The sequence below is a fragment of the Lagenorhynchus albirostris genome, chromosome 15 (assembly GCF_949774975.1).
Source record: "Lagenorhynchus albirostris chromosome 15, mLagAlb1.1, whole genome shotgun sequence".
Taxonomy (NCBI): Eukaryota; Metazoa; Chordata; class Mammalia; order Artiodactyla; family Delphinidae; genus Lagenorhynchus; species Lagenorhynchus albirostris.
This window is the reverse complement of record NC_083109.1, coordinates 813,791-838,284: the sequence shown is the minus strand read 5'-3', so window position 1 is coordinate 838,284 and position 24,494 is coordinate 813,791. Positions and strand designations below refer to the sequence as shown.

The following is a 24,494-nucleotide window of genomic DNA, read 5'->3' as shown; positions in this document are numbered from 1 at the left end:
TTATGAAAAACGTTTTTATTTTAAATCAAAGTACCAAGCAGATACTTGCAAAACAACATACAAAGTAGAACTCAGATGCCTCCCTTCCCCAGGCTGCCTCCGAGCCCCACAGATCCGGTTCTACCTTCCCAGACGCCCGAGCCGGGACAGCCTGCACGCGCCCAGTGGGTGGAAGGGGGAAGTGGCGGGTGGCGACAGCGAGATGGCCCGACCCCACAGTGGGCTGAGGTTTCCTGGAGGACAGTGGGCCCCTCCCCACACCCCGGGTTCAGGGCCCGCCAGGCGCCGGTGTCCACAGGAGCAGCTGTCGGTGGCTTCCGTCCGTGTGGCTCTGAAACCAACTTTCCTCCCGGTGCCACGTGGCCTGCGGGCGGGGCGGCTTCCGAGAGGCGGCAGGTCTGACCGGAGAGGCTCCAAGCACAGGACGCCCGGCGCCACTCGCGACGCGTTCTGATACGGTCTGAGCCAGACTCGAGACGGGCTGGGCGCCTAGCCCGCGGGCTCCCACCACACGTGTATGAGACGCGCCTGGAAGAGGAGCGTGTAGCAAACAGGGAAGTGACACCGCGCTGAACCCAGCAGGCCCGAGACAACCGCCAACCGGACCTGACAGAAACAAAACAGCCTCGGTGCTTGACGCGGGGCGAGGGCGCTGAGGGGGGGGTCCGGGCCGCCTGACAGACGGAAGGACGGATGGATGGATGGACGGAGCCCAGTTCCCTTCAAAGTGCGAGGCGGGCAGTGGCTTCTCTCTGGGTCTCCACAGGTGACAGACAGGAGGCCCAGGGTGCCCGTGGGGACCCTCTGCTGCAGTGGCTCAAGGCCTGCAGGAAGGCCCCTCCCTGGTCTTCCTCCTGAGTCCACAACCAGAAGGGCAGAGGGCCGACTGGCCCACGGACATCCTTCCCGCGAGCATCTGGGTGCCCCCACCTCACCCAGCACTGGCCCCGAACGCCCGCCTCCAGGAGGGGGCCCCACCAGCACGCTGAACACAGGGGATCACGAGCCCTGACCTGAGGCGCGTCCCAACTGGGAGTGAACCCTCCAGAGCCCCTGCTTGTTCCTTCCACGCGCCCTCCTCAGGCCAAAGCCGCGGGGGACGCCCACCATCTTGCTCCCCTGGGGCCTTCCCGACAGTCCCTGTGTACAAAACACTCTGGAACCCAGAACAGATCGGGAAGCCTAGGCACTCAGCGTCGTTTAGGTTGAAAACACTATAAACCTGACTCTTCCTAGAAGCCTACTAAGGAGTTCACTTAAAAATACCCCCAGAGCGTGTGCAATGGCCCCTGAGCCCCTGAGCACCTGCCAGGCAGGAGTGGGGGCGGGGTGCCCCCCCCGGCCTGTGCTGCTCAGGCCCCTCGGCCCCTCTGGCCAGGCAGGTGCCCCGGGGTCTGCACCCCGACCCCTGGGTGCCCTGCAGCACCACTGATGCCTGTTCCAGAGGTGGGAGAACAGGGCGCTGGCCACGCTAAACCTACAGAAAACTGTGGGAAGAGACCAAATCCATAGGATCCATGGGTTTCCACACTTGGGACAGTTCCCAAGACACGTGTCAGTAACGGCCCGGCCCAGCCGGTGGGCCAGGCCCCGCCCCCCGCCCTGCTTCTGCTGCCAGCTGCACCTGGGCCCCCTTGGCCTCCCCGGCCTGGCTCCTGACCAAGGCCCCACATGTAAACAGTATTAATAAGCAACAGATGGAAAAATATATTTCCCAGAAAACAGGGGAGGAGGCTCAGAACCCGGGGACCCGTCTCAGGCTGCTGCCACGTCCCTCTCCTCTCCTCTCCGTCTGTTTTGGCGTTTCCTCTCTTTGGTTCAGCAGCCCCGCGTGGCCCGCCGGGCGCCAGCGCTGTGCTCCCGGCCAGCCACGGCCTGAGGAGAGGCGGCCAGCCCTGTGCTCACGAGGGGCCTCGCCCTCCGCCAACGGCTACTTGTGCTCATGGCCCTCCGCCATGGCGGCCACCTCGATGGTGGCCGTGTGCTCCTCGGGTCCCGGGGCGGCCACGGCGCTCTCAACAGCCCCCGTGGGCACCGTCACGATGGTGCTGCCCCCGGGCGACACCTGGGCCACGTTCTGCAGGGTGGGGCCCAGGCCGGGCAGGGTGAGCAGCTGCAGCGGGCTCACCACCTTGACCACAGTGCTGCCGTCCTGCATGGCGGCTGTGCTCAGGACCGTGAGGCTGGACGCGTCCGGGTGGATCTCCACCGTGCTGGGGAAGGTAGTGCCCGAGGAGGCCAGCACCGTGTAGCCCCCAAGCAGCGGTGAAGCGGGGGAGCTTGCCGGAGCAGCCTGGGGCATGGCCTTGCCCAGCATGGGGGAGGGCAGGGTGGACACCACTTTGCCCAGCGGCACGCTGGTGAGCTGGGAGACGGGCACACCGGGGGTCAGGGCGATCTGGGCGGACTGGGCGAGCACCTGCGAGGCGATGGCGGCCGGCCCGGACGTGGCCCTTGCGAGCCGGGGCCGCTTCACGGGGGGGGGCAGGGAGACAGGCGTCAGCGTCATGAGCACGTTGCTGAGGTGCTGCGACTTGTGCTTGAGCTCCTTGGCCCGACGGCGGTGCTCGTCACACTGCTGCTCCAGGGCTGCGGCGACAGCGACAGGGCGTGACCGCGGGGCACAGCGGGCACCCACAGCCTGCCCTGGCCGGGGCCTGCGCTGACTTGGGGCCTGACCCTCACGTCCTCACGGTGATGCTCTGTCCTGTCCCCCACGGCCCTTGCAGTGACACTCTGTGTGGGGCCTGCTCTGATGGGGACCCACCGCTCTGAGGAAGCAAAAGAGTCATCCTGAGCAGCTACCTTGCTCCGCCCGACGTGGGGACAGGCCTCCCCTGTTCTCTGTACTGGGTTCCACCCGACGTGGGGACAGGCCTCCCCTGTTCCCTGTACTGTTTCCAATCATCCTAGCGCTCGCAGGAAAGCTGCCTCGGTGACGTACTAAGATAAGGAGGGCACAGCGTAAGCAGCCTGTCTCACGCGTGGCCGCAGGCACCCCCCCAGGAAGGTGCCGCCTCACAGGCAAACCGCGGGGCCGAGGGGGAATTCAGCGGAAGCCTGGCTGGGGTCATCTCGGGGTCACCGCCCCCGCGCAGCTGGGCGGCTCACGGCGCAAGGCCAGCGTACCTGCCAGGTCGCGGGCGTACTGCTCCCGCGAGCGGTCCATCTGGCACTTGTGGCTGGCCAGCACCTTCTTCACGAGGTCCAGCATGCCGAAGTTCTGCACGATGTTGTTGAGGAGGACGGCGTCTACAAGGGCAGGGCGAGCACACAGTGAGAACGCACCGGCCCACAGCAGGGTCTGGGGCACGCCACGCCCCCCGGTGAGATGAGGGGCTGGGCCCAGCAGGTTACTGATTCCCGGCCTCAGCTTCGTCCCCGTGGCAAGGAGGGACCTGGTGGGAACAGGCTAACTGCCCACCCCCGCCAACGCTGCTGGGCTCAGCTCGGAGCCAGAAGGAGCAGGCTGCACCCACGGGCGTCCTGAAGCCGCCCACCACCGCCACCACCACGAGCAGAAGAGGCCTCCGGGCCCACAGACCAGGGCAGGGCAAGACCGCTCACCTCGGAGCTGCAGGGGAGGGTCCTGGACCCGCTGCTGCAGACCCTTCATGGTCTCCACCAGCTCCTGGTGGAACTCCTGTATGACCTCGTCCAGCAGGCCTGCGTCCTTCAGCCCTCGCCAGAAGGCAAACGTGTCATCTGTGAGAGAAGGAGCGGCTCAGAGATGGGGAGTCCTGCACAGGCAGCCCCACCGCCGGTTCCAACCACACGGAGGAGCAAAGAACTGCCAGGAGAACACGGCTCTGAGGGGCAGTAGTGCCCCCCACAACCATACGCGCAAGTCCAGTGGGTGGGCCCTGCACTTCCTGCAAGAGGACGCCCGGCGGTCCGCAAAGGCGAAACCAGCCGCAGATCGGAGCCCCGCCCCAACGCACCCCCACGGTGAAAAGCCACGGGAAGGCCCCGCCCCCGCCGTGAGCCGCTCAGGAAGGCTCCGCCCCTACCGTGAGAAGCCCAGGAAGGCCCCACCCCCACCGTGAGAAGCCCAGCCCGCACCTCCGACGGCTGTGGTCCAGTCCCCAGGGTCCTCACAAGTCTCGATGGTGATAGTGGCAGGAGCACCGTTCACTGCAACCAAGATGAGCCCGGTGAGCTTCGCCTGCGACAGGCCAGCGTCCCACCCACCACCCACCCCAGCTCTGACTCGCCGCAGCCACCCGCATTTTCACAAAATTGACTGAGGTGCACGAGTACAACAGAGCATGCACGTGCCCTGCGTTCTAAATTCACTGTTAAACATGTAAAAAGAAGGAGCTGGAACATGCCTCCTCGAACCTGTCCACGTGTCCTCAACATTCTGCTGTCCTTGTCACGGCCACAAGCTTCTACAGCCTGCTGGCCAGGGGCCACAGGCCAGCCTTTGTGCCTGGCCTGCTCTTGGGGTCTCTGTCTCACTGACACTAAGCATCCGTCTCAGCAGCTACCATGTTTCCGTCTTTGTAAATCAGAAGCGGGACTTAGAGACGCAAGCCACCCCAGCTGGGCCACCTCTGACTCCAGTGTCTGCGGAGTCCTGGACACGGTCTGGATCTGGCCATTGGGGCTGAGCAACAAGCCTGGAAGCCTAGCCTCTGGGTGCGCCCCCTGACCTCACGCCAGCCTCGCTCACATCTGACAGACGTCGGCTGGGGATGCGAGATGCCTGAAATAGCTCCTTCCTAGTCTGGGCTGGTGCAGAGAGGCAACGCAGGTGTTCTGAGGACTCTGGCTGAAGAGACCACCATGGAGGTGAGTTTAAGCAAAGCGACACACCATCCAAGCCACCCAGGGACAACAGGCTTCTAAGAGCTAAATCCCAAACCCCATGTGGCCTTTACCGGACACGGCGCTCTGACTGGAGCGTCAGCGCCCAGAGCCTTCCTGGAGATCTGTCACTGCGGCCGCCTTTTACAAGGCAGAACAGAGAGTCTGGACCCAATGACCCGGAGGAGGCCCTGTTCCCACGGAAGCCACTGGCCCACCAGGAGTGCTGTCTCCCTGTGTCTCCTGGGGGCGGGGGCGGGGGCCTTACCGTGACCCAGCCCCTCCCACACTGTGTAGTGCAGTCCCAGGGCCAGCCCTGACTGCCGGCAGCCTGCGTGTTCCTAGAGCTCCTGGGAGGGACTCCCACACTGGGCCAGCTGCCAGCCCGTGCAGGTAGGGGCAGGGACTCATTTGGGGTGAACCCCAGGACCTCACTTTGCCCCCAAGCCTCCCTCTCCATCCTCCTAAGTACAGGACAAGGCCCCTCGACCAACCACCGTCTGGTCAGCCATAAGGACAGTCCCTGGCCACGCGGCAGCAGGCCCAGACTGACCTGTGGAGCAACAACTTAGGGACAATGCAATTCCCATCACAGGAAAGGTAGCGCCACCAAGTTATCAATGGGCAGCATGAACAGGGAACTTGGGACCGGATTTCATGCTAACTTGTTTTAAAAAGAATCTCTGTATTCAAAAATCTGGAAAGAATTCCAGGAAATGTTTAGTCCTTCTACCAGTTAGAGCAACAGATGCCAACACAGAACATCATAAACACATCAACAAATCTCAAGTTGCGGGAAGTGCACGAGCCGGAACCAAGCGCCATGGGGAGCGGCCCCAGGGCAAGGACAGAGGGCAGACCAGGCGCGTGGGGCGCTCCCTGCACTGGCCGAAGCCGGGGGTGGGCACTGCACGTTTGCTCTGTTATTCTTCATACTTTTCTCTACACGTGAATCATTGTATTTTATAATAAAAATGGCTTAGAAAGAGGAAGTACTTCAGTCTTCCCTGTGGATGAAACAGCAATTCAGCTAGACTTCCTCGGTGAGGAGGGAGGTGGCTGCGGACCCCTGGGGCCTGGAAGGGACAGCTGAGTGGACAGAGAGGCCCCGCTTGTGGCCGGCAGCAGAGGTGGCCCAGCACGTACCGTCGGCCGTGGCAGGCGTGAGCGGGATGTACTCGGCAGGCGTGGGGCTGCCCAGGGATGCACGGGCCCCCGAGAGGTCGATCTTGGTGCTGCGGCAGGTGTTGGAGCAGACCCTGTCATGCTGGTAGAAGTCCAGCTCCCCGGAGTCCATGATCTTCCTGCGCAGAGGAGGGCGGGGTGTCAGCCACGGAAGGCCTGCCCCGGGGTGGGCCCAGAGTGGTGTGTCTGCGGAGGCAGGCTCCACCGGGGCTCCCGGGCAGGCCTCTCCAACACCCCAGCACAGCTCTCTCAGGTGGCGTGGGGACGCCTGCGTGTGGCTCTGTCCACAGGAAGGGCGACCACAGTGGCTGGTGCTCCGAGGGAGGTGGCTGTCCAGAGACGCCGGTCAGCACTGAGGGGCTGGGCCTCTCCGAGATGCTCTGCTGCCCGCCAGCCCCGGGGTGGGGGGGACGACTCAGGGCCAAAAGAGGTGCTGACGGCAGCACACCCGCCTGGTGCGTGGCCCAAAAATCGAGACCCTCCAGAAGCACCAACAGCGCCAGCGCCTCTGGATTCTCGCTGTGTCACCTCCCAGCCTCAGTTTTACCAGGAAGGCGCCACATGTACCCTGCCTGCTGGGACGCCCCCCAGGCCCTCCTCTCTGGCCTCTCCCAGAGCTCCTGGGCTTCAGTTCGGTGCATCTCAACTGGCCTGCCTCGACCCGCGAAAGGATCGGACGGCTCTGGGGCTGCCGCCCACCTCGGCCTTGGGGCAGCGTGAACGCGCTGGCTCCAGGGAGTGCAGCAGACGGCACCTCCCGGCGGTGCTCTTCCAATGAAACAGTCACAGCCGCACCACCAAGATACTCACGCCCGGCGGCAGGTGGGGCTGAGAGAGGAAAGAGCTGGGTTGATGGGAGGGTGCAAAGCTGCTCCGGGGGAAGGAAGGGGCTCCCCAGGGAGAGTGACAGGGCTCCCACGGGCTGCAGGCACCCAGGGCAGCAGACATGCCCAAGGACAGCAAGAAGCCGCTTCCCCCGGGAATAAACACAGGAAGGAGAGGGGCCCCTTCAGCAGCAAAGCAACCAGATCCCGGCCCTCTGGACACCATGAAAAACCATGGCTGTCTCTGGACAGGCACGCAGCAGGGCCCAATTCGGAGGGGCGAGCCGTTACCACCAAAGCAGAAAATGTTAGAACACGGAAATCAGGCATTAACGCTCCTGAGGGTATAAATGCAAAAGCCTAGTCTGTCCTCAGCCTTCTTGGAAGCGGCATCACCCTTCCCGTTTCACAGGTGGAAGGGAGGAGCTCCGAAGGCCACCCGTGACAGGCCACACCCACCAGGGCGGCTGGTGGAACGGGCACCGCAGAGGGCCCCACGGGAGAGCCTGAGCAGGACACTCCAGACCCTCGACATTCTAGGACCTGATGGCGGTGTGAAGTAGCGAAGAGCCAGCCTGAAGCTTCCCACCAATTCCTACTTAATTTCAAAGGGAAGACGCAGTGTACAGGGAGAAAGGTGAGTGGACGCCACACCAAGACCCCGCCACCAACAAGGGAAGCCGATGGGGCACAGGCCAGCAGGACTGACTCTAAAAACAGGAAAGTTGGGGCTCTAGGCCAAGACACCCTGAAAGCGTCAACGCCACGACTGTCACAAGGTCACAGGAACAGTGCAGCTTGGAGGAGACCAATGCTGCCAGTGAACAAAGACAGTCCGGACAGGACCCTTGCTGGCAGACTGGTCATCCAGAAAGGACGATGTCTGGACAACTGGACAGACCAACACACAGCAGCTTAAAGAAGCGCAGGCTCTCAACAGGGACCCGAGTCTGGGGTGATGGTGGGAGACACACGGGGGTAGGTGCTGCCTCAGGAGGAAGAAGGCTGCCCTGGCCACTGTCCTGACGTGCAGACAGCTTCATGGCCAGTGTCTTCCTGGTGACACAGTCACAGGTGCCTCGGTAACGGACTGGTGGCGATCAAACCAAGACAGAAAGGGCTTCCCTGGGGGTGCAGTGGTTGGGAATCCGCCTGCCAATGCAGGGGACACGGGTTTGAGCCCTGGTCCGGGAAGATCCCACATGCCACAGAGCAACTAAGCCTGTGCACCACAACTACTGAGCCTGAGCTCTAGAGCCTACGAGCCACAGCTATTGAGCCCGCAAGCCACAACTACTGAGCCGACGCTGCACAACTACTGAGCCCACGCTCCACAACTACTGAAGCCCGCACCACTCCTAGAGCCCGTGCTCCACAACAAGAGATGCCACCGCAGTGAGAAGCACGCACACCGCAACGAAGAGTAAGCCCGCATGCAGCAACAAAGACCCAATGCAGCCAAAAACAATAAATAAATTTAAAAAAAAGCAAGACAGAAAGCCCTGCAAGTCTGACAGGGTCACGCGCTGGCAGGGGTGTGGGCGGCCCAGCCCCGGGACGCTGTCCACAATCCTCACGTAGAAAATGCCCCTCATCCTCAAAACGCAAAACCCAAGGAAAAAGCAGTGGCCACAGTGCTCCCCGACATAGGGTCACCGGCCCACCCCTGCCCAGTCCCTCCAGCCGGTCCCCCGCCCCCACGCCCCACCGACCTGAGCATGATGCCGTTCATGCGGATGGCTCGCTTCCAGTCCTTCAGGGTGGACTTGCCGGCCAGGTGCACAAACTCCTTGGGGCTGATGACATGCTCATCGTACTGTGGAGGGAAGAGCAGAGCAAAATCAGGACAGAGCCTCCCCACCGCCCTTCTCTCCTGCCTGACACCACCGCCCCCCCAGAGCTGGCCTGGGAAAGGGGGTGGACGGCAGGGCAGATGTGGTGGAGCCGTGGGCCGGCTCTCAACCTGACATTCAGGATTCAGGAAAGAACCACCATGTGAGACGAGCCTGACCCCTGTGCACAGGGGCTGGAGTGGGGAGCTGGCCTCCTCCTGCCCCAGCGGGTAGTCAGACACTGACCCCCAGCGGGTAGTCAGACACTGACCCCCAGCGTGTAGTCAGACACTGACCCCCAGCAGGTAGTCAGACACTGACCCCCAGCGTGTAGTCAGACACTGACCCCCAGCGGGTAGTCAGACACTGACCCCCAGCGGGGAGGGAGCTAAGTGCTTGGCGCCTCCCCCCAGCCACACACCCAACGCCGGGGACCCAAGGACCCCACACCACTCAAAAAGGCACAGCGCTCTCTCCCTCCCTTCAGACAGCAACTGGCAAACCTCCTTACGCATAACTTATTCCACAAATAATGTACACATATATCACACCAAGTAACAGGAGACACAGTGCACAGGGTCAGCTGTGAATGTCCCTTCAGCCGGTCTGGCCCACCCCTAACGGCACCCTTCACGGCCCAGGAGCATATGTCCACTTCAAAGTCAGGGACCTGCCCCCATTCCTCACAGGTCTGCTAGTTTCCCCCAACAGTGGCCTGAGAAGGTAAAGTATCCTATTCAGTCTTATTAAACAAGAAATTACTGGAACCAAAGAACAAACATAAAACTGCATTTACTTAGAAAACAAAGGACTTCCCTGGTGGCACAGAGGTTAAGGATCCGCCTGCCAGTGCAGGGGATGCGGGTTCGAGCCCTGGTCCGGGAAGATCCCACGTGCCATGGAGCAACTAAGTCAGTGCACAACAACTACTGAGCCTGCGCTCTAGAGCCTGCGAGCCACAACTACTGAGCTCACGTGCCACAACTACTGAGCCCACATACCACAACTACTGAAGCCCATGCCTCTAGAGCCTGTGCTCAGCAACAAGAAAAGCCGCCGCAGTGAGAAGCCCACACACCTCGATGAAGAGTAGCCCCCGCTCTCTGCAACTAGAGAAAGCCCGCGCACAGCTTTATTAAAAAAAAAAAAGAAAGAAAACAAGCAGGCTGGGGATGGATAAGTCACTGGTCTCAGCAGAGGCAGAAACGAAAGCTCCAACTGTGGCCTGGATGCACAGCTGGGCCCCAGCCAGGGTGCCGGCCGTCCCAGGCGTCCCCTTCCCGGGCGGCTGCCTCTCGGGCGCCCTGCAGTCTGTGTCAGGTTGGGCCCAGGTTACCATGCCGCTGGAGCAAAAGCACCTCCACTCAGCCACACTTGCTCTGTAGCGCTCCACAGATAGTCATATTCTACAAATTGGAGGTTCGTGACAACCCTGTTTCGAGCAAGGCTATTGGCGCCGTTTTTCAAGAGCAGTTGCTCACTTCAGGTCTGTGTGACACTTTCTGGTAATTCTCGCAATATTTCAAGCTTTTTCGTTATTACTATAGTTGTTATGGTGATGTGTGAGCAGTGACCTTTGATGTTACTACTGCCGCTCCGAAAGCTCAGATGGCGGCTAGCATTTTTTAGCAATAAAGTACTTTTAAATTAAGGTATGTACATCGTTTTTAGACATACTGCTATGACACCATTAACAGAGTACAGTCTAGTGTAAACATAATTTTTATATGTGTGAAGAAACCAAACAGTGTGTGTGACTCTTCTTACTGAGACATGGGCTTTACTGAGGCGGTCTGGAACTGAACCTGCAGCGTCTCCGAGGTCTGCCTGTATCTCCAGTGCACTTGGTCGCGGCAAACGCCACCAGCCTGGGAAGCCCCTCTTGACGGAAGCAGCTGTCCTAATTGCCTGAGCCCTGCACTCTTTCTCTCTGAGTCAGGAAGCCACTCATCCCCTCAGTCAGCTGGTCGGGAGCCAGGCCTGAGCCTGGGCAGACAGGCAGAGTCAGAGTCGGAGGACCTCGCTGGCCACTGCCCGAGCCCAGGAAGTCCACACTGGGCCCGGCCTCTGCCCCCACCACGTGACACCCTCTCTGGCCATCGCCTCTGGCCCTGCCCGCACCCGGACACTGCAGCACCACCTGCCGGCCTGTCTCTCCCTCGCATCTTGTGCGCCCCCCATCCCACCTCCCTCTGGGGGACCAGGCTCTCCTCTGCTGGCTGGGCAGGTGTGCCCCACTGTCAGGGTGGGCCAGCTGATCCCACTCACAGCCCTCCAACCGTCCCACCACAGAGCATGCGGAGCCCCCTAGGACGCACACCAGCACTGCAGAGCCCATCACCTTAGACTCAGCCAGCTCCTCCACTCTCCACGCCTCTGGCCACCTAAAAGCTCCTCTCTGGAGCCACTTTCCCTCTGCCTGAAATCATTTCTTAGAATACCTTTAGTTACGACTTGCTGGTGGCAAACACACTTTTGCCTGAAAACGTTTCTGTTTCCCCGATTTCTGAAGGCGACTCCACTGCGTGCAGCCTTCCTCTCCTGGCACGAGGAGGCCCGCCCTGCGCCGGTCCCCCGGCTCCCTGAGGAGACCCGCCCTGCGCCGGTCCCCCGGCTCCCTGAGGAGACCCGCCCTGCGCCGGTCCCCCGGCTCCCTGAGGAGACCCGCCCTGCGCCGGTCCCCCGGCTCCCCGGGAGTCTTTAGAGCTCAGCTGCCAGGGGGTCTTGCTCCACTGCTCTCATTATTACACCTCTTTTGCTTCTAACTTTTAATTCTGCTGTGATTTCAACCTTACAAAATAACTGCAGGTACAGTACAGAGCCGCAGCGGCCCCTTCCCCAGGCTCGCTCTCCACACAGGGCCCATCTCTAAACGCTCGTGGGGTAGCCGCCCTGAGTCCTTCACACCTATTTCCTGAGAACAAGGTTCCTACATAACCACACACAGCTCTCAACGTCAGGAAACTACCATTAATGTATTATTATCTGATGCACAGGCAATATTCCAATTTCACAAACTGTCCCAATAACGGCCTTTGTGGAGACTTTTCTCTGATGCAGGACATGGCCTGACTTTGCGCTGCACTGACCACTGCGTCTTGCCTCTGACTCAGAGCAGCTCCTCGGCCCGATGGTGTCTTCCTGACCTCGACATCTGTGAAGCATGCAGGTCAGTGTTTTTGTAGACAAAAATTGTGCCCCTCAGTTTTTGTCTGTCTGACGTTTTCCCGAGTAGAGTCGGGTTGTGGGGTTTTGTCAGGAATGCCACAGAATCCCTGCCCATTCGATCAGGAGGCCGGGATGGAGGCTGGTCCCGATACTGATGCCCAAACGTCATCACATTTAGCGAGTGATCTGCAGGCTTCCCCCTGCCGTTCCTGCTTTGCCTCTGTAAGCAGTACCTCAATGATGGGGGTACCTGGAGACCAACTGTCCCTCATCCAGCTTCCCCTGACTAGTTTCAGCACCCCCTGTGGCACTCTGGCTCCAGCACCCCTTCTACATTTGTTAGCTGGTGTAGGAGTTTAACCTCTCCCTTGTGTCAATGTAAATAAATAACATGAAATACACTGCAATGAATATGGGCCCATAGATTCTTGTTTTTACTTGAATCATAATCCCTAACTATCATCCATTCTTTTGATGCTGAAGTGTCCCAGGAGCCAGTGGAAGGTCCTCTGAGCTGGCACCTACATGGATTTTGAAATGTGGCTGGTTTCTTCTTACTCATTCAGTTTAGGATCTGTTAAGTCTCTTGAACTGTGGGCTGCTATCTTTCCTTGGTTCTGAAAGTTCTCAGACGCTCTCTCCTCTCAGAATTCAGATAGATGCATTAGACTTTCTTGTGCTTCCATTTTCCCTCATGACATTTTGGGGGATCATTGTCTGGATAACTTCTTCACTTCTATCTTCCATTTCACTATCTCTTCAACTGTGTCTAATGTGCTGTAAAATCCAACCACTTAAGTGTTCAATTTTAATTCTGTTTTTCACTTCTAGTTTGTTTTTTTTTTTTTAAATAGTTAGTTAGTTAGTTATTTGGTTGCACTGGGTCTTAGTTGCAGGAGGTGGGCTCCTTAGTTGCAGCTCACGGGCTCCGTAGTTGCGGCATGCGAACTCTTAGTTGCAGCATGCATGTAGGATCTAGTTCCCTGACCAGGGATCAAACCCGGGCCCCCTGCATTTGGAGTCTTATCCACTGTGCCACCAGGGAAGTCCCTCTAGCTTCTTGTTGTTGTTGTTTTTAATTAATTTGTGTGTGTGTGTGTGTGTGGCTGCGTTGGGTCTTCATTGCTGTGCGTGGGCTTTCTCTAGTTGCAGCGAACAGGGGCTACTTTTCGTTGCGGTACACGGGCTTCTCATTGTGGTGGCTTCTCTTGTTGCGGAGCACAGGCTCTAGGCGCGCGGGCTTCAGTAGTTGTGACATGCAGGCTCAGCAGTTGTGGCTCACGGGCTCTAGAGCGCAGGCTCAGTAGTTGTAGCACACAGGCTTAGTTGCTCCGCGGCATGTGGGATCTTCCCAGACCAGGGCTCAAACCCGTGTCCCCTGCATTGGCAGGCGGACTCTCAACCACTGCGCCACCAGGGAAGCCCTCTTTTATTTCTTGAAGTAAATTAAACATAATTATTTTATATTCTGTGTCTCCAAATTCCAAGCTGCAGCATCTGTGGGTCTGGTTCTTCTCTCTGTGGTTTCTGAGTGCACTCATTCAGGGGCTTTATTTCCTGTGTGCTCAATGTTTTGTTTTGCTTTACTGTGAGCTGCTCCTTTTCTTGGAACTTTGTCTGTCAAAATTACTTGAAACCTGAGATAAAGATGAGTTCTACCAAAAAGGATTTTTCACTTGCTTTTGTCAGATCCCTGGGGGAGCTGCCAGCCAGGAACAACCTACGGCTAAACTCTTAGCTAAAGGTGTTCACACTATACAGGCCACATGTGAATCCTCAAGAGGGTTCTCTCTTCCACCCGGTGCTAAGACATGAGACAGGAGTTTTCCATGCCCTGGGGGATAGAGGGGACGGGGAGCATGTGATTAGCATACTCTCTAACCCCCAACACTGAGGGGTAGCAGCATCACAGGGACAATCTCTGCCCCCAACAACACACCCAAGTTGGGAGCCCTGGGCTTCACCTTCTCATCTCCAGCTCCACGAGGCTGAGAAAATCAGCGTCAGGCAAAGGCTCTCAGACAAAAGCCGGGGTAGGTGCTTGGCCTCCCTCTATAATACACCTCTATTCAGGCCCTGGGCATGACTATTTCCTCCTCTTTTGCCAGCTTCAGGAGGCATCTAGAAGATACATTACGAAAATATCTTAAGTGGCATTTTTGGCTCTTTTCAGCACAAGGTGAGTCTGGGTACCTAAACTACCATGTTGCAGAAAGAGCAGACCTCTCCCCTCCATCTTACTCATGACTGCTAATGAGTCTTTGCAAAGCATCCCTCTCGTTCAACCTGCCCAGCAGAGTCACTGCCGATCCCAACTTCAGCAGAGCTGCCTTCCCAGCCTCTCTCCACAGCTTTGCTCCAGGAACAGAGAATCTCTGCCCTGAGGCTCTCCGTGTGCCCCAGCGACAATCCTGTCTGTCCCTGAAGGCTCCTTCCTTCTCCTCTGCTCTCCCAAGCACGGGATTTCTGCCTTCTGAACTGCCCCCTACAGGTCACACCCGCTGCCGTAGGGGTCTTCTTTTGTTTGCTTCACAGCTGCGGGACTGGGGGCCCCTCCCTGCAGCCCGGCACGCAGGCCTGTGCTCTGGTTGCATCAGAACCCTCACCTGAACACACTTCACATTGATGCCGGGGCACACAAACTTCCTCCAGATCAGGTTGGCTCTGCTGTCCCCGCAGGTGATGGGGTACACGATCTCGGCCTCCAGGCTCTCCTCCTCTTCAGCCATCTTCACTTCTCACCAGGTGTGTCGACAGGGAAAGGGGCAACATAGAAAATCAGTTACAACGTCTCCAAAGCACTTTCTGCAAAAGCACAACATTAACTACCAACCTAGAAACCAGAAACTAAAATCCAGGAGGGACTGAGACAGGACCAAGGTGGGCGGGACATTTCTCATCAGCCCAAAGTAGAGAGCCACTGAAGGAAACAAACTGCCTGGCACAGTTCCAGAGAAAACCTATTCTCAACACTTGGAAGAGCTCTGAGGCCTTCAGCGTTAGGCAACAGGAAAAGACCAAAGGTGATAAATCGTCTTCACCGCCACTCACTGACAGCTACACTAAGTAGGACCACAAAACCCAGCTCTCCCCTCCAGCCACAGGCCAAGGCCACACTGGAGACTCTGCAGCCAGGGCCTCTGTGGCGCCACCTCTGAGGAAGAGCCCACAGAAGAGCCTCGGGAACCTCTGACTTGTCCCCTACTGATGGGAGGACCCCCCCTCGGAAAGGCCACCTCCAGAACTGCCTACGGGCGCTGCCACGAGAAGGCAGGCTCCCTACCTAACACGGCCTCCTTGAGCTGCGAGGACGCTGTGAACGCGGCTGCAGCAGCTGCCGCGGCGTTTTCCGTCTCCATGTTACCCTCCGTCAGGTCACTCCTGGGAACAGAGGGGAGGAGAGAGGAGACATTAACACCCCCAACAACAGCCAGCCTCGCGCTCTGCTGCCATTTCTGCCCGACTTGCCAGTCCAGCCCGAGGTCACGGCACGGCAGGCTCAGGGCCATGCGCTCACCGCGCTGCTGACCCCACAGGCGTTGCTCCTCAGGTTCCCTTGGAAAACCCAGTTCCTAACTGGCCCTACTGTGTTCTTGTCAGAGGAGAAGTTACCGTGCGCTTAGGGGCATGAAGCCATGACCTTGGTGTCGGGAGAAGAGTCGGGGAAGCGTTACTCGCTCCTGGCCGGGTGGCGGCTCTGCGTCCCCTGGCGCCCCCTGCCCCCAGGCCGGGTGCCCATCCTCACCCGTGCGGGGCCAGGTTGGTGGTGACCAGCACGGTCTTCACCTCCTCCATGCCGCTGCCATCCGCCGCCGTGTCGGGCGTCGTTACCACCACCACCTCCTCCATGTGGACGCTCACGTCGGGGGTGGCCATGGCTCAGCGGACAGGAGGTGCCAGGGCACCGGGCCTGCAGGGCAACAGGGGGGCACAGGGTCTGCACGGGGACCTCGCTACCTTCTGACAGAAGCAATGCAAGAGAAGGCTCTTCCAGGGCCTCGGGCTCTGGCGAGGATGGAGTGAGCACTGAGAAAGGAAGCCCTGGAAGAACCTCGGAGCCATGACAGGCCTGAAAGCCCAGTGGTCACCTGCGGGGGATGGGAAGGAACCAGAATGTGGGCATACGCCTCTGGAGGTGGGTCCCACGCCCTGAACTCAGGGCTGTGCACAGAAAGCCCGCGGAGGGATTTCCCTGGCGGTCCAGTGGTTAAGACTCTGTGCTGCTACTGCAGAAGGCATAGGTTCGATCCCTGGTGGGAAACTAAGAGCCCGCATGCTGCAGCACGACCCAAAAATAAACAAAAGAAAGCCCTCGGAAATGAATCCTGTCTCTGGCCTGCGAGACCCTCCCAGGCATTATTGTCTTTGCTGGCTCTGCCCTCCAGCAAGCCCCAGGCCCTCTAGACTCCATGACAGTCACGGCCAGGCAGGCACCGAAAACTCCGGGGACCCAGAGGCACCCCACTGCTCTCCTGCTCTCCATCCTCTGCGCTTGGCTCCGGGCAGACCAGGTACTGAGGCATCGCAGCACAGAGGACACGTAAGAGACCTGGCTTTTAGCCAAAGCACAAGGAAGGGGGTTCTGGGGGTCAGAGAGAACGCAGGAGACTGCGGAGAGGAGGGAGGCGGAAAGGGCTTGCCCCCAGCTGTGTGCGAAGGACTGGGTCACTCCTCACCTGTCCATGTGTGGACCTGACCCTAAATGGCAAACCAAAGATTTCGCGGACCGACCTCCAGGATCGACCCCCACCAGGTCTCAGACTGGCCTTGGGTGGCACCTATGGGACAGATCCAGAGAACACTGCACAGGCTGGAAGGCTGAACTGATTCAGGTCCACGCCCGCCCACAGAGGGGGCTCAGAACCCGCAACCCAGCTCCATTTCCTGCTACAACGAAACGCTCCATCCTCCACGGGGTTTAAACAAGAGCCAGAACCTCACAACACAATATTCAAAGTATCCAGAATATGATCCAGAATTATCTAACCCACAAAGAACCAGCAAAGTCTGACCGATTCTCAAGGGAAAAATTATACAAGAGAAGCCCAATCCAAGGCGACCACCGGAACCCACAGTGACCTCAGAGCTGCGGGCGCTCCTGCTCCACACGTGGAGCCAGCCATCCTCGAACGGGCTGCCTCAGGAACCGAAGCCACAGCCTAGTGGAAATCGGAAAATTAAAAACTATAATAACAGAAATAAAAAAACCCACCTGGTGGGCTCAATATCAGAATGGAGATGAGCGAGGAAAGAGATACAGCAATGAAAATAAAGATAGATCAGTACACATGATCTAATCTGAACAACAGAAAGAAGATGGAAAAACAAAATGAACAGAGCTTCAGGGAATGCAGAACAATATAAAAAGGTGGCCATCTGTATCACCAGAGGCCCAGAAGGAAAGAAGAAAAAAGCGTGATGCTAAAAAAACTCTGAAAAAATAATAGCTGAACACTTCCCAAATGTAGTGAAAACTATAAACTTATACATTCAAGAAGCTCAGCAAACCTCACACAGGATAAACTCAAAGAAATCTACGCCCAGAACATAATCAAACTGCCGAAAACTAAGGACAATGTTAAAACATCCCCAAAGCAGCAGATAAGAAGGTGTGTATTTCCACGTAAGAACAAGAATTTGAAGGCCTGTGGGGCTCTCCCCTCAGAAGCACAGAGCCCGATGCAGGGACATTCTTAACACGCTGAAAGAAAAGCGCCTCAGCCCGGATTCTACAACAGTGAGAAGACCCTTTAGAAGTGAAGGCACAATAAAGACATTTCCAGATGAAGGAAAATGAAGAGAACGGGCCACAGTCAGACCTAATGCAGTACTTCAGACAGAAGGAAATCACAGCAGAGGGAAGCCTGGAACGTCAGGAATGAAGGAAGGCAACCAAAATGGGAAATATCTGGATAAACACGTAAATGATCGTTCCCTTCAGTTCTTCAGGCATGTCTGACAGCTGAAAGCAAACATTCAACACTGCTGGTGGGACTCGATGTGCGCAAACATAGACCATCTACAGCTTCAAAGCGGATGGTGCCAGGGCCCACATGGTGGTCCTGCTTCTATATCCCTCTGAAGGGGGAGAACACTGTTCTAAGCAGACAGAAAAATCAAGTCCTTCAAAATGCGAATGGGTGAGCAAGCTGGATATTCCATGTAATGACCTCTGGAAGGTCATCCAGAGACAAAAGAAGTGAGGTATAAAACCACAGAAAGACATGGCGGGGACTTCCCTGGTGGCACAGTGGTTGAGAATCCGCCTGCCAATGCAGGGGACACGGGTTCGAGCCCTGGTCTGGGAAGATCCCACATGCCATGGAGCAGCTAAGCCCGTGCGCCACAACTATGGAGCCTGCGCTCTAGAGCCCGCGAGCCACAACTACTGAGCCCACATGCCACAACTACTGAAGCCCGCACGCCTAGAGCCCTGCTCCGCAACAAGAGAAGCCACCACAGTGAGAAGCCCGTGCACCACAACAAGAGTAGCCCCCGCTCGCCATAACTAGAGAAAGCCCACGCGCAGCAACAAACACCCAACGCAGCCATAAATAAATAAAGTTATTTATTTAAAAAAAGAAGACAGGGCAGACCCTTAAATGCACACTGTGAAGTGACAGAAGCCAGCCTGAAGAGACCAGTGGCTGCCAGAGGGTTGGGGGGTGGGCAGGAGGATGAACAGGCGAAGCACAGGATGTTTAGGGCAGTGACACTACTCTGTGTGACACTGTCATGGTGGATATTCACCATCACGCATTTGCCAAAACCCACGGGATGTACACCACCAAGAGGGCGCCCCAAGGTAGACTATGGACTTTGGATGGTTCTGATGTGTCAATGTAGGTTCATCCTTCGTAAAAAAACATACCCTTCTGTTGAGTGATTTCATTAATAGGGGAAGCCGTGCACGTGTGGGGGCAGGGAGTACACGGGAAGTCTCTAGAACTCTTTCTCAATTTTGTTGTAAACCTGAAAGTGCTCTGAAAACTTAAGTCTTAATTAAAAAATATAAAACTAAAACATACACTGTACAACACCAAAAGTGAACCCCAATGTAAACTATAGACTCTGGTTGATGATGGGTCAACTGGGGTTTGTGATTGTAACAAACATACTACTCTGGTGAGGATGTTCGTGCTGAGGGAGGCTGGGAAGCGGGTACCTGGGAACTCTGGGGGCTCCTGCTCAACTGTGCTGTGAACATAAACCTGCCCCAAAATGAAGTATGTATATTACAATACAGCGAATAGAGAATATAGTGGAAAATGCAAAGACAAGCTATAGGTGGAAGAAAATGCTTGCAAATCGCATGTCTGACAAAGAACTTGCATGCAGAATATACAAAGAACTCAACAACAACAACACAATTTAAAAGCAGGCAGAAGTGGGGCCTTCCCTGGTGGTCCAGTGGTTAAGAATCCGCCTTCCAATGCAGGGGACGTGGGTTCAAGCCCTGGTCAGGGAACTTAGGATCCCACATGCCGCAGAGCAACTAAGCCTGCACGACGCAGCTAAGACCCGACGCAGCCAAATAAACAAATAATTTTTTTAAATAAATAAATAAAAGTAGGCAGAAGGTTTAAACAGACACTTCACCAAAAGGGAAGTCCAAATAAGCACACAGAGGGACTTCCCTGGTGGTCCAGTGGTTAAGACTCTGCGCTCCCAGTGCAGGGGGCCTGGGTTTGATCCCTGGTCAGTGAACTAGATCCCGCATGCCGCAACTAAAGGAGCCCACGTGCCGCGACTAAGACCCAGTGCAGCCAAATAAATAAATAGTAAAAGAAAAAACAGTGAACACATAGAAGGATGCTCAGCATCATTAACCCACAGGAAAATGCAAACCCAAACCATAGCGATACCACCACAACTATTAGAACGGCTCAAAAAGCGCCAACAAAAAGCTGGCGATACAAAGACTGTGAGGATGTGCGGCAGCTGGAACTCTCACACAGCTGCTTGGTGCGGCCACTCTGAAAAGGGTCTCGACGTTTCTCAGAAGGCTACGTGTACTCTTATTACAGGACCCAGTAACCCCACTCCTAAGTATCTCCCCCACAGAAACGAAGACTTGGGTTTCCTTAAAAACCCGTACACACAATTCTATGACAGCTTTATTCATAACTGTCAGAAACTGGAAGCAACTCAAATGACCTTCAGTAGATGAAAAGAGAAACAAACCTTACAAAAGAATACTCCTCAGCAATATAAGTAAATAAATAAATAAGCTACTTGACATGTGCAACAACCTGGATGGATCTCCAGAGAATCATGCTGAGTGGGTTACACACGCAGACCCTGGAGGTATCAGCACCACAATAAAGCGAATGCCACCAAAAAGTGAGGCACGTGACGTTTTTCGTTTCTCAGTGCATATAAAAGTTATACTTACACTATATTATAGTCTATTATGTGTACAATAGCATTATGCCTAAAAATGACATACATACCTTAATGAAAAAATAATTTATTGCTAAAAAATACTAACTACCATCTGAGCCCTCAGAGTCTTAGTAGTAACACCAAAGATCACGGATCACAGATCACTGTAACAAACATATTAATAATGCAAGAGTTTCAAAAATTCCGAGAATTACCAAAATGTGACACAGAGACCCAAAGTGAACAAATGTTGTTGGAAAAATGGCGCTGATAGACTTGTGCGATGCAAGGTTGTCACGAACCTTCAATTTGTAAAAAATACAGTATCTGCGAAGCACAAAAAGTGAAGCCCAATAAAACAAGGTGGGCCTGTAGGCTGTATGAGCCCACTTACATGACATTTTGGAAAAGACGAAACTCTAGTGGTAAGAGAGCAAATCACTGGTGCCAGGGGCTGGGGGAGGAGGACAGGCATAGAAGGACAGCACAAGGGAGATTCTGGGGGTGACGGGATTGTTCTGTATTCCAATCATGGGGGCAGCTACACGATGAATCTATACAGGTGTTAAACTCACAGAACTGTACACCAAACAACCATAAAGTTTACCATTTGCGAATCTTTTAAAAAAATTAAATTGGCCAAAAAAAAATGCTACTGTATCCTGGCATATATGGTCAACTGATTTTTGACAAGGGTGCCAAGACCATTCAATGGGGAATGGGGACAGTCTCAACCATATGTGGAGCTGGGACAACTGGACATCTGCAGGCAAAAGAATGAGGCTGGACCCTTACACCACAGACAAAAATTAACATAAAACGGATCAAAGATCCAAACATAAGAGCAAATACTGTAAAACCCTTAGAAGAAAACACAAGGGAAAATCTTCCTGACACTGGATTTGGCAAAGATTTCTTTTTCTTTTTCTTTTTTCTTTGTTTCTTTGTTTTTGGCTGCACCAGCACAGCTTGTGGGATTTTAGTTTGCTGCCCAGGGATGGAACCCAGGCCCTCGGCAGTGAGAGCGCAGGGTCCTAACCACTGGACCATCAGGGGGTTCCTGGCAATGATTTCTTGAATATGACACCAAAAGCACAGGCAACAAAAGAAAAAACACATAAATTAGACTCCGTTAAAATTAAAAACGATTGTGCATCAAAGGACACTCTCAGGAGACTGAAAAGACCACCTACACACTGGAAGAAGGTGCCTGCAAAGCACGTGTCTGCCAAGGGATTCACATCCAGGATGCGGCTCGACAAGAGCAAAACAACTTAAAGCATGGGCAAAGGACTCTGGGTAGACATTTCTCCACAGGAAACATGCAAAGAACCTGTACGCCACTGAAAAGATGCCCAACATCCCTAATCACTAGGGAAATGCACACAAAAACCACAAGGAGACACCACTTCACACCCATCAGGATGGTTATTATAAACAAACGGAAAGCACATGTGGTCAGCATGCGGGGAAACTGGAAACACTGTGCACCATCAGCAGACAAGCAAAACGGTGAAGCCGCTGTGGAAATCAGTCTGGCAGTTCCTCAAAAAGCTACACGTAGGGGGGCTTCCCTGGCGGTCCAGCAGTTAAGACTCCGCGGTTCCAATGCAGGGGGCACGGGTTCAATCCCTGGTTAGGGAACTAAGATCCCACAAGCTGCACGTTGGCCAAAAAAAAAAGACCACTTTAAAATCGCCCTTAAAGTAACGCTGCTCCGTGGTGCTTGGCTCTCACCGAGGTACCGCTGCTTTCACCGGGTGGACTCCAAGGGGGCCAGAAAGCCACGCTTGAGCTCAAAGCTGCAGAAAGGCAGGGACCCACCCTATGGGCGGCTGTCCTCACCCACATCTCAAAACCGCACAGAGCGCTAAGCAGTGGGAACACACAAACCGGAATTCCTGCCTCTCCAATATCAAGTTTTCAAAATTCTTCTTTCCCAATTAACCTTGAGGTAAAGAAGATAGGAGGAAGTATTTCTAAAGTAGCATTCTTAGGCATAAATATACAAAAACAGGACAAAAATGTGAGTGTGCGGTCAGTACATTGGATTCAGATCTGACTTTCCGTTGTCTTCCAAATAATCACAAATATTTTTTTTGATAAAAATACCACTAGAAACATAGCAGAGATCACAAAGCAGTGGCCCACAGACACAACTTTTATTTTTTTAATATTTATTTATTTATCTTGGCTGCGCAGGGTCTTAGTTGCGGCACGCTGGATCTTCATTGCAGCATGCGGGATCTTTAGTTGTGGCATGCAAATTCTTAGTTGCAGCATTCATGCGGGATCTAGTTCCCTGACCAGGGATCGAACCCAGGCCCCCTGCATTGAGAGCGCAGAGTCTTACCCACTGGACCACCAGGGAAGTCCCAGCACAATTTCTTTGATTCTCACTGTGTTTCAAAATTTTTAATTAGTTGCCAGCTTTTTCAAATTTTACAGGGTTCACATTTTAAAAATCAGACTTCCGGCTTCTCTTGAAAAATGTCACAAGAATTCATCCCTAGAGGTGGTCCCCCTTGTCCTGCATTTCCTTGAGAATCTGGGCTTCCTGGCCCTGCCCTCCTGGGGGCGGGGGGGGGGGGGCGCGCAATGCACTAGCTGACCAGTCTCGACCACACCCTGCGTCACACCCAGCCAGGACGCACCTGGCTCTTAAGTGTATGATGTATATGTACAAATCCCCGCCCCACCCCGCCCCCCGTCCAGTATGTCTTCCCAAAGTTTTATACTTCCTACAAAGTAACAATTTTTTAACAGTCTGCTTAATTTATCTTGTTACATTTGGAATTTATTTAATCCATTTGGTTTTACCCGAAACGGACTGACATACACTGTTGGTGGGAAGGTAAATTGGTGCAGCCACTATGAAAACGGTAGTACCCAGGTTCCTCAAAAGACTAAAAATAGAACTACCATATGTTCAGCAACCCCACTTCTGGGTGTACATCGGAAGGAAAACAAATCAGGATACCCAAGAGACACCTGCACCCCATGTTCACTGCAGCATTATTTACAATAGCCAAGATATGGAAGCAACCTAAAGGCCCACGGACAGATGACTGAATAAAAATTTGGTATACACATACAATGAAATATAACTTAGCCTTAAAAAAAAAAAGGAAATTCTGCCATTTGTGACAACGTGGATGAATGTAGAGAACGTCATTCTAAGGGAAATAAGCCAGACACAGGACAAAATACTACATGCTACCACTTACATGAGGAATCTATAATAGTCAAACGCGGAGAAGCAGACAGTGGAATGGTGGTTGCCAGGAGCTGGTGGAGGGGGAATGGGACACATCAAAAAGTACAAAGCTTCAGTTATGCGAAATGACTAAGTCCTAGAAATCTAAGGTACAGCATAGGACCTGTGGTTAACAATATCGTACTGTATACTTAAAATTGTGCTAGTTAAGCGTTCTTATCACAAACTAATGAGAGCGGGAATAAACTTCTGGAGGTGATTGACAGGTTAATAGCATAGACTGTGGTTTTACGGGTGCACACTTAACTCATCAAGTTATATACTTCAGTTATGCACAGATTTTTGTAAGTTAAAAAATACTGATGTAACTGAAACTGTATTTGCAGTGTTAGCAAAGAAAGAAAACGTTGATTCACTGGAAGTGTCGCTCGACTACATGAACTATAAAGTTAAATATGTGACAGGTCATTACTGGCAATGGACCCATAGTGATTGGTTCCTACCACGGGGACCAAGGAGATACGGGTCTCACCAAAGGGTTGCACGCACGCAGCCCCCACGGGAAAGGGGGGGGCATTCACCAGGCCCCCACGAGAGGGGGTGTATCCACAAGGCCCCCAAGGGAGAGGGACATCCACAAGGCCCCCAGGGAAGGGGAGAATTCACGCGGTCCCACGGGAAAGGGGGTAGCCACGTGTCCCTCTCCACGCAGCCCGGCCTAAGGCCCTCCCCGGCACCCGCAGCCCGCGGCCCGCAGCCTTCCGGCAAGATGGAGGCCGCGCCGCCGCCGACGCGCCTGACGCGGGCCCGTGACGCCCGTGACGCCCGCCGCGCGCCGCCGCCCCTCCCCCGCTCCCCTCCCCCCGCCGTAACGTCCTGACGCTCCGCAGGGACCCCTGACTGGACGGCGGCGCGCGGCGGAGCGAGAGGCCTCGCCGCGGGGGGGGCGGCGGGCGCTTACCTGGGCCGCGGCCGGGCCTGCGCGGGCGCCAGCGGGCGGGCGGCGGCGGCGGCAGCGGCTGCGGCGGCGGCGGCCGCGGGCTCCGCTCCTTGTTGGGGATTCGGCGGCGGCGG

General features: G+C 55.3%; 1 protein-coding gene across 3 annotated transcripts; it reads right to left on the bottom strand.

The window, feature by feature from the left end:
* GMEB2 (glucocorticoid modulatory element binding protein 2) lies at positions 1-24,431 on the bottom strand. Of its 3 annotated transcripts, XM_060124471.1 has the most exons (11): positions 24,382-24,431; positions 23,431-23,491; positions 15,564-15,728; positions 15,102-15,199; positions 14,425-14,552; positions 8,531-8,634; positions 5,956-6,113; positions 4,063-4,134; positions 3,568-3,705; positions 3,130-3,252; positions 1-2,589 (listed from the first exon to the last, which is right to left on the bottom strand). In XM_060124471.1, the coding sequence occupies exons 3-11, from the start codon at positions 15,692-15,694 to the stop codon at positions 1,931-1,933; spliced, it is 1,611 nt and encodes a 536-aa protein (XP_059980454.1). In that variant the 5' UTR covers positions 15,695-15,728; positions 23,431-23,491; positions 24,382-24,431; the 3' UTR covers positions 1-1,930. The 3 variants fall into 3 exon arrangements, with proteins under 3 accessions (XP_059980454.1, XP_059980455.1, XP_059980453.1); XM_060124472.1 differs by lacking the exon at positions 23,431-23,491 and having other exon boundaries at positions 24,382-24,425; XM_060124470.1 differs by lacking the exon at positions 24,382-24,431 and having other exon boundaries at positions 23,431-23,722.
* Positions 24,432-24,494: the final 63 nt, after the last annotated feature.

What these genes read in the sequence shown, in the direction of transcription:
- GMEB2 (XM_060124471.1), bottom strand. Translation starts at nt 15,694, where the DNA reads ATGGCCACCCCCGACGTGAGCGTCCACATGGAGGAGGTGGTGGTGGTA. An exon ending in ACCAACCTGGCCCCGCACGG is followed by an intron (nt 15,200 to 15,563) that starts GTGAGGATGGGC and finishes CTCTGTTCCCAG; the next exon opens with GAGTGACCTGACGGAGGGTA. An exon ending in CTGGACCACAGCCGTCGGAG is followed by an intron (nt 3,706 to 4,062) that starts GTGCGGGCTGGG and finishes CTTCTCTCACAG; the next exon opens with ATGACACGTTTGCCTTCTGG.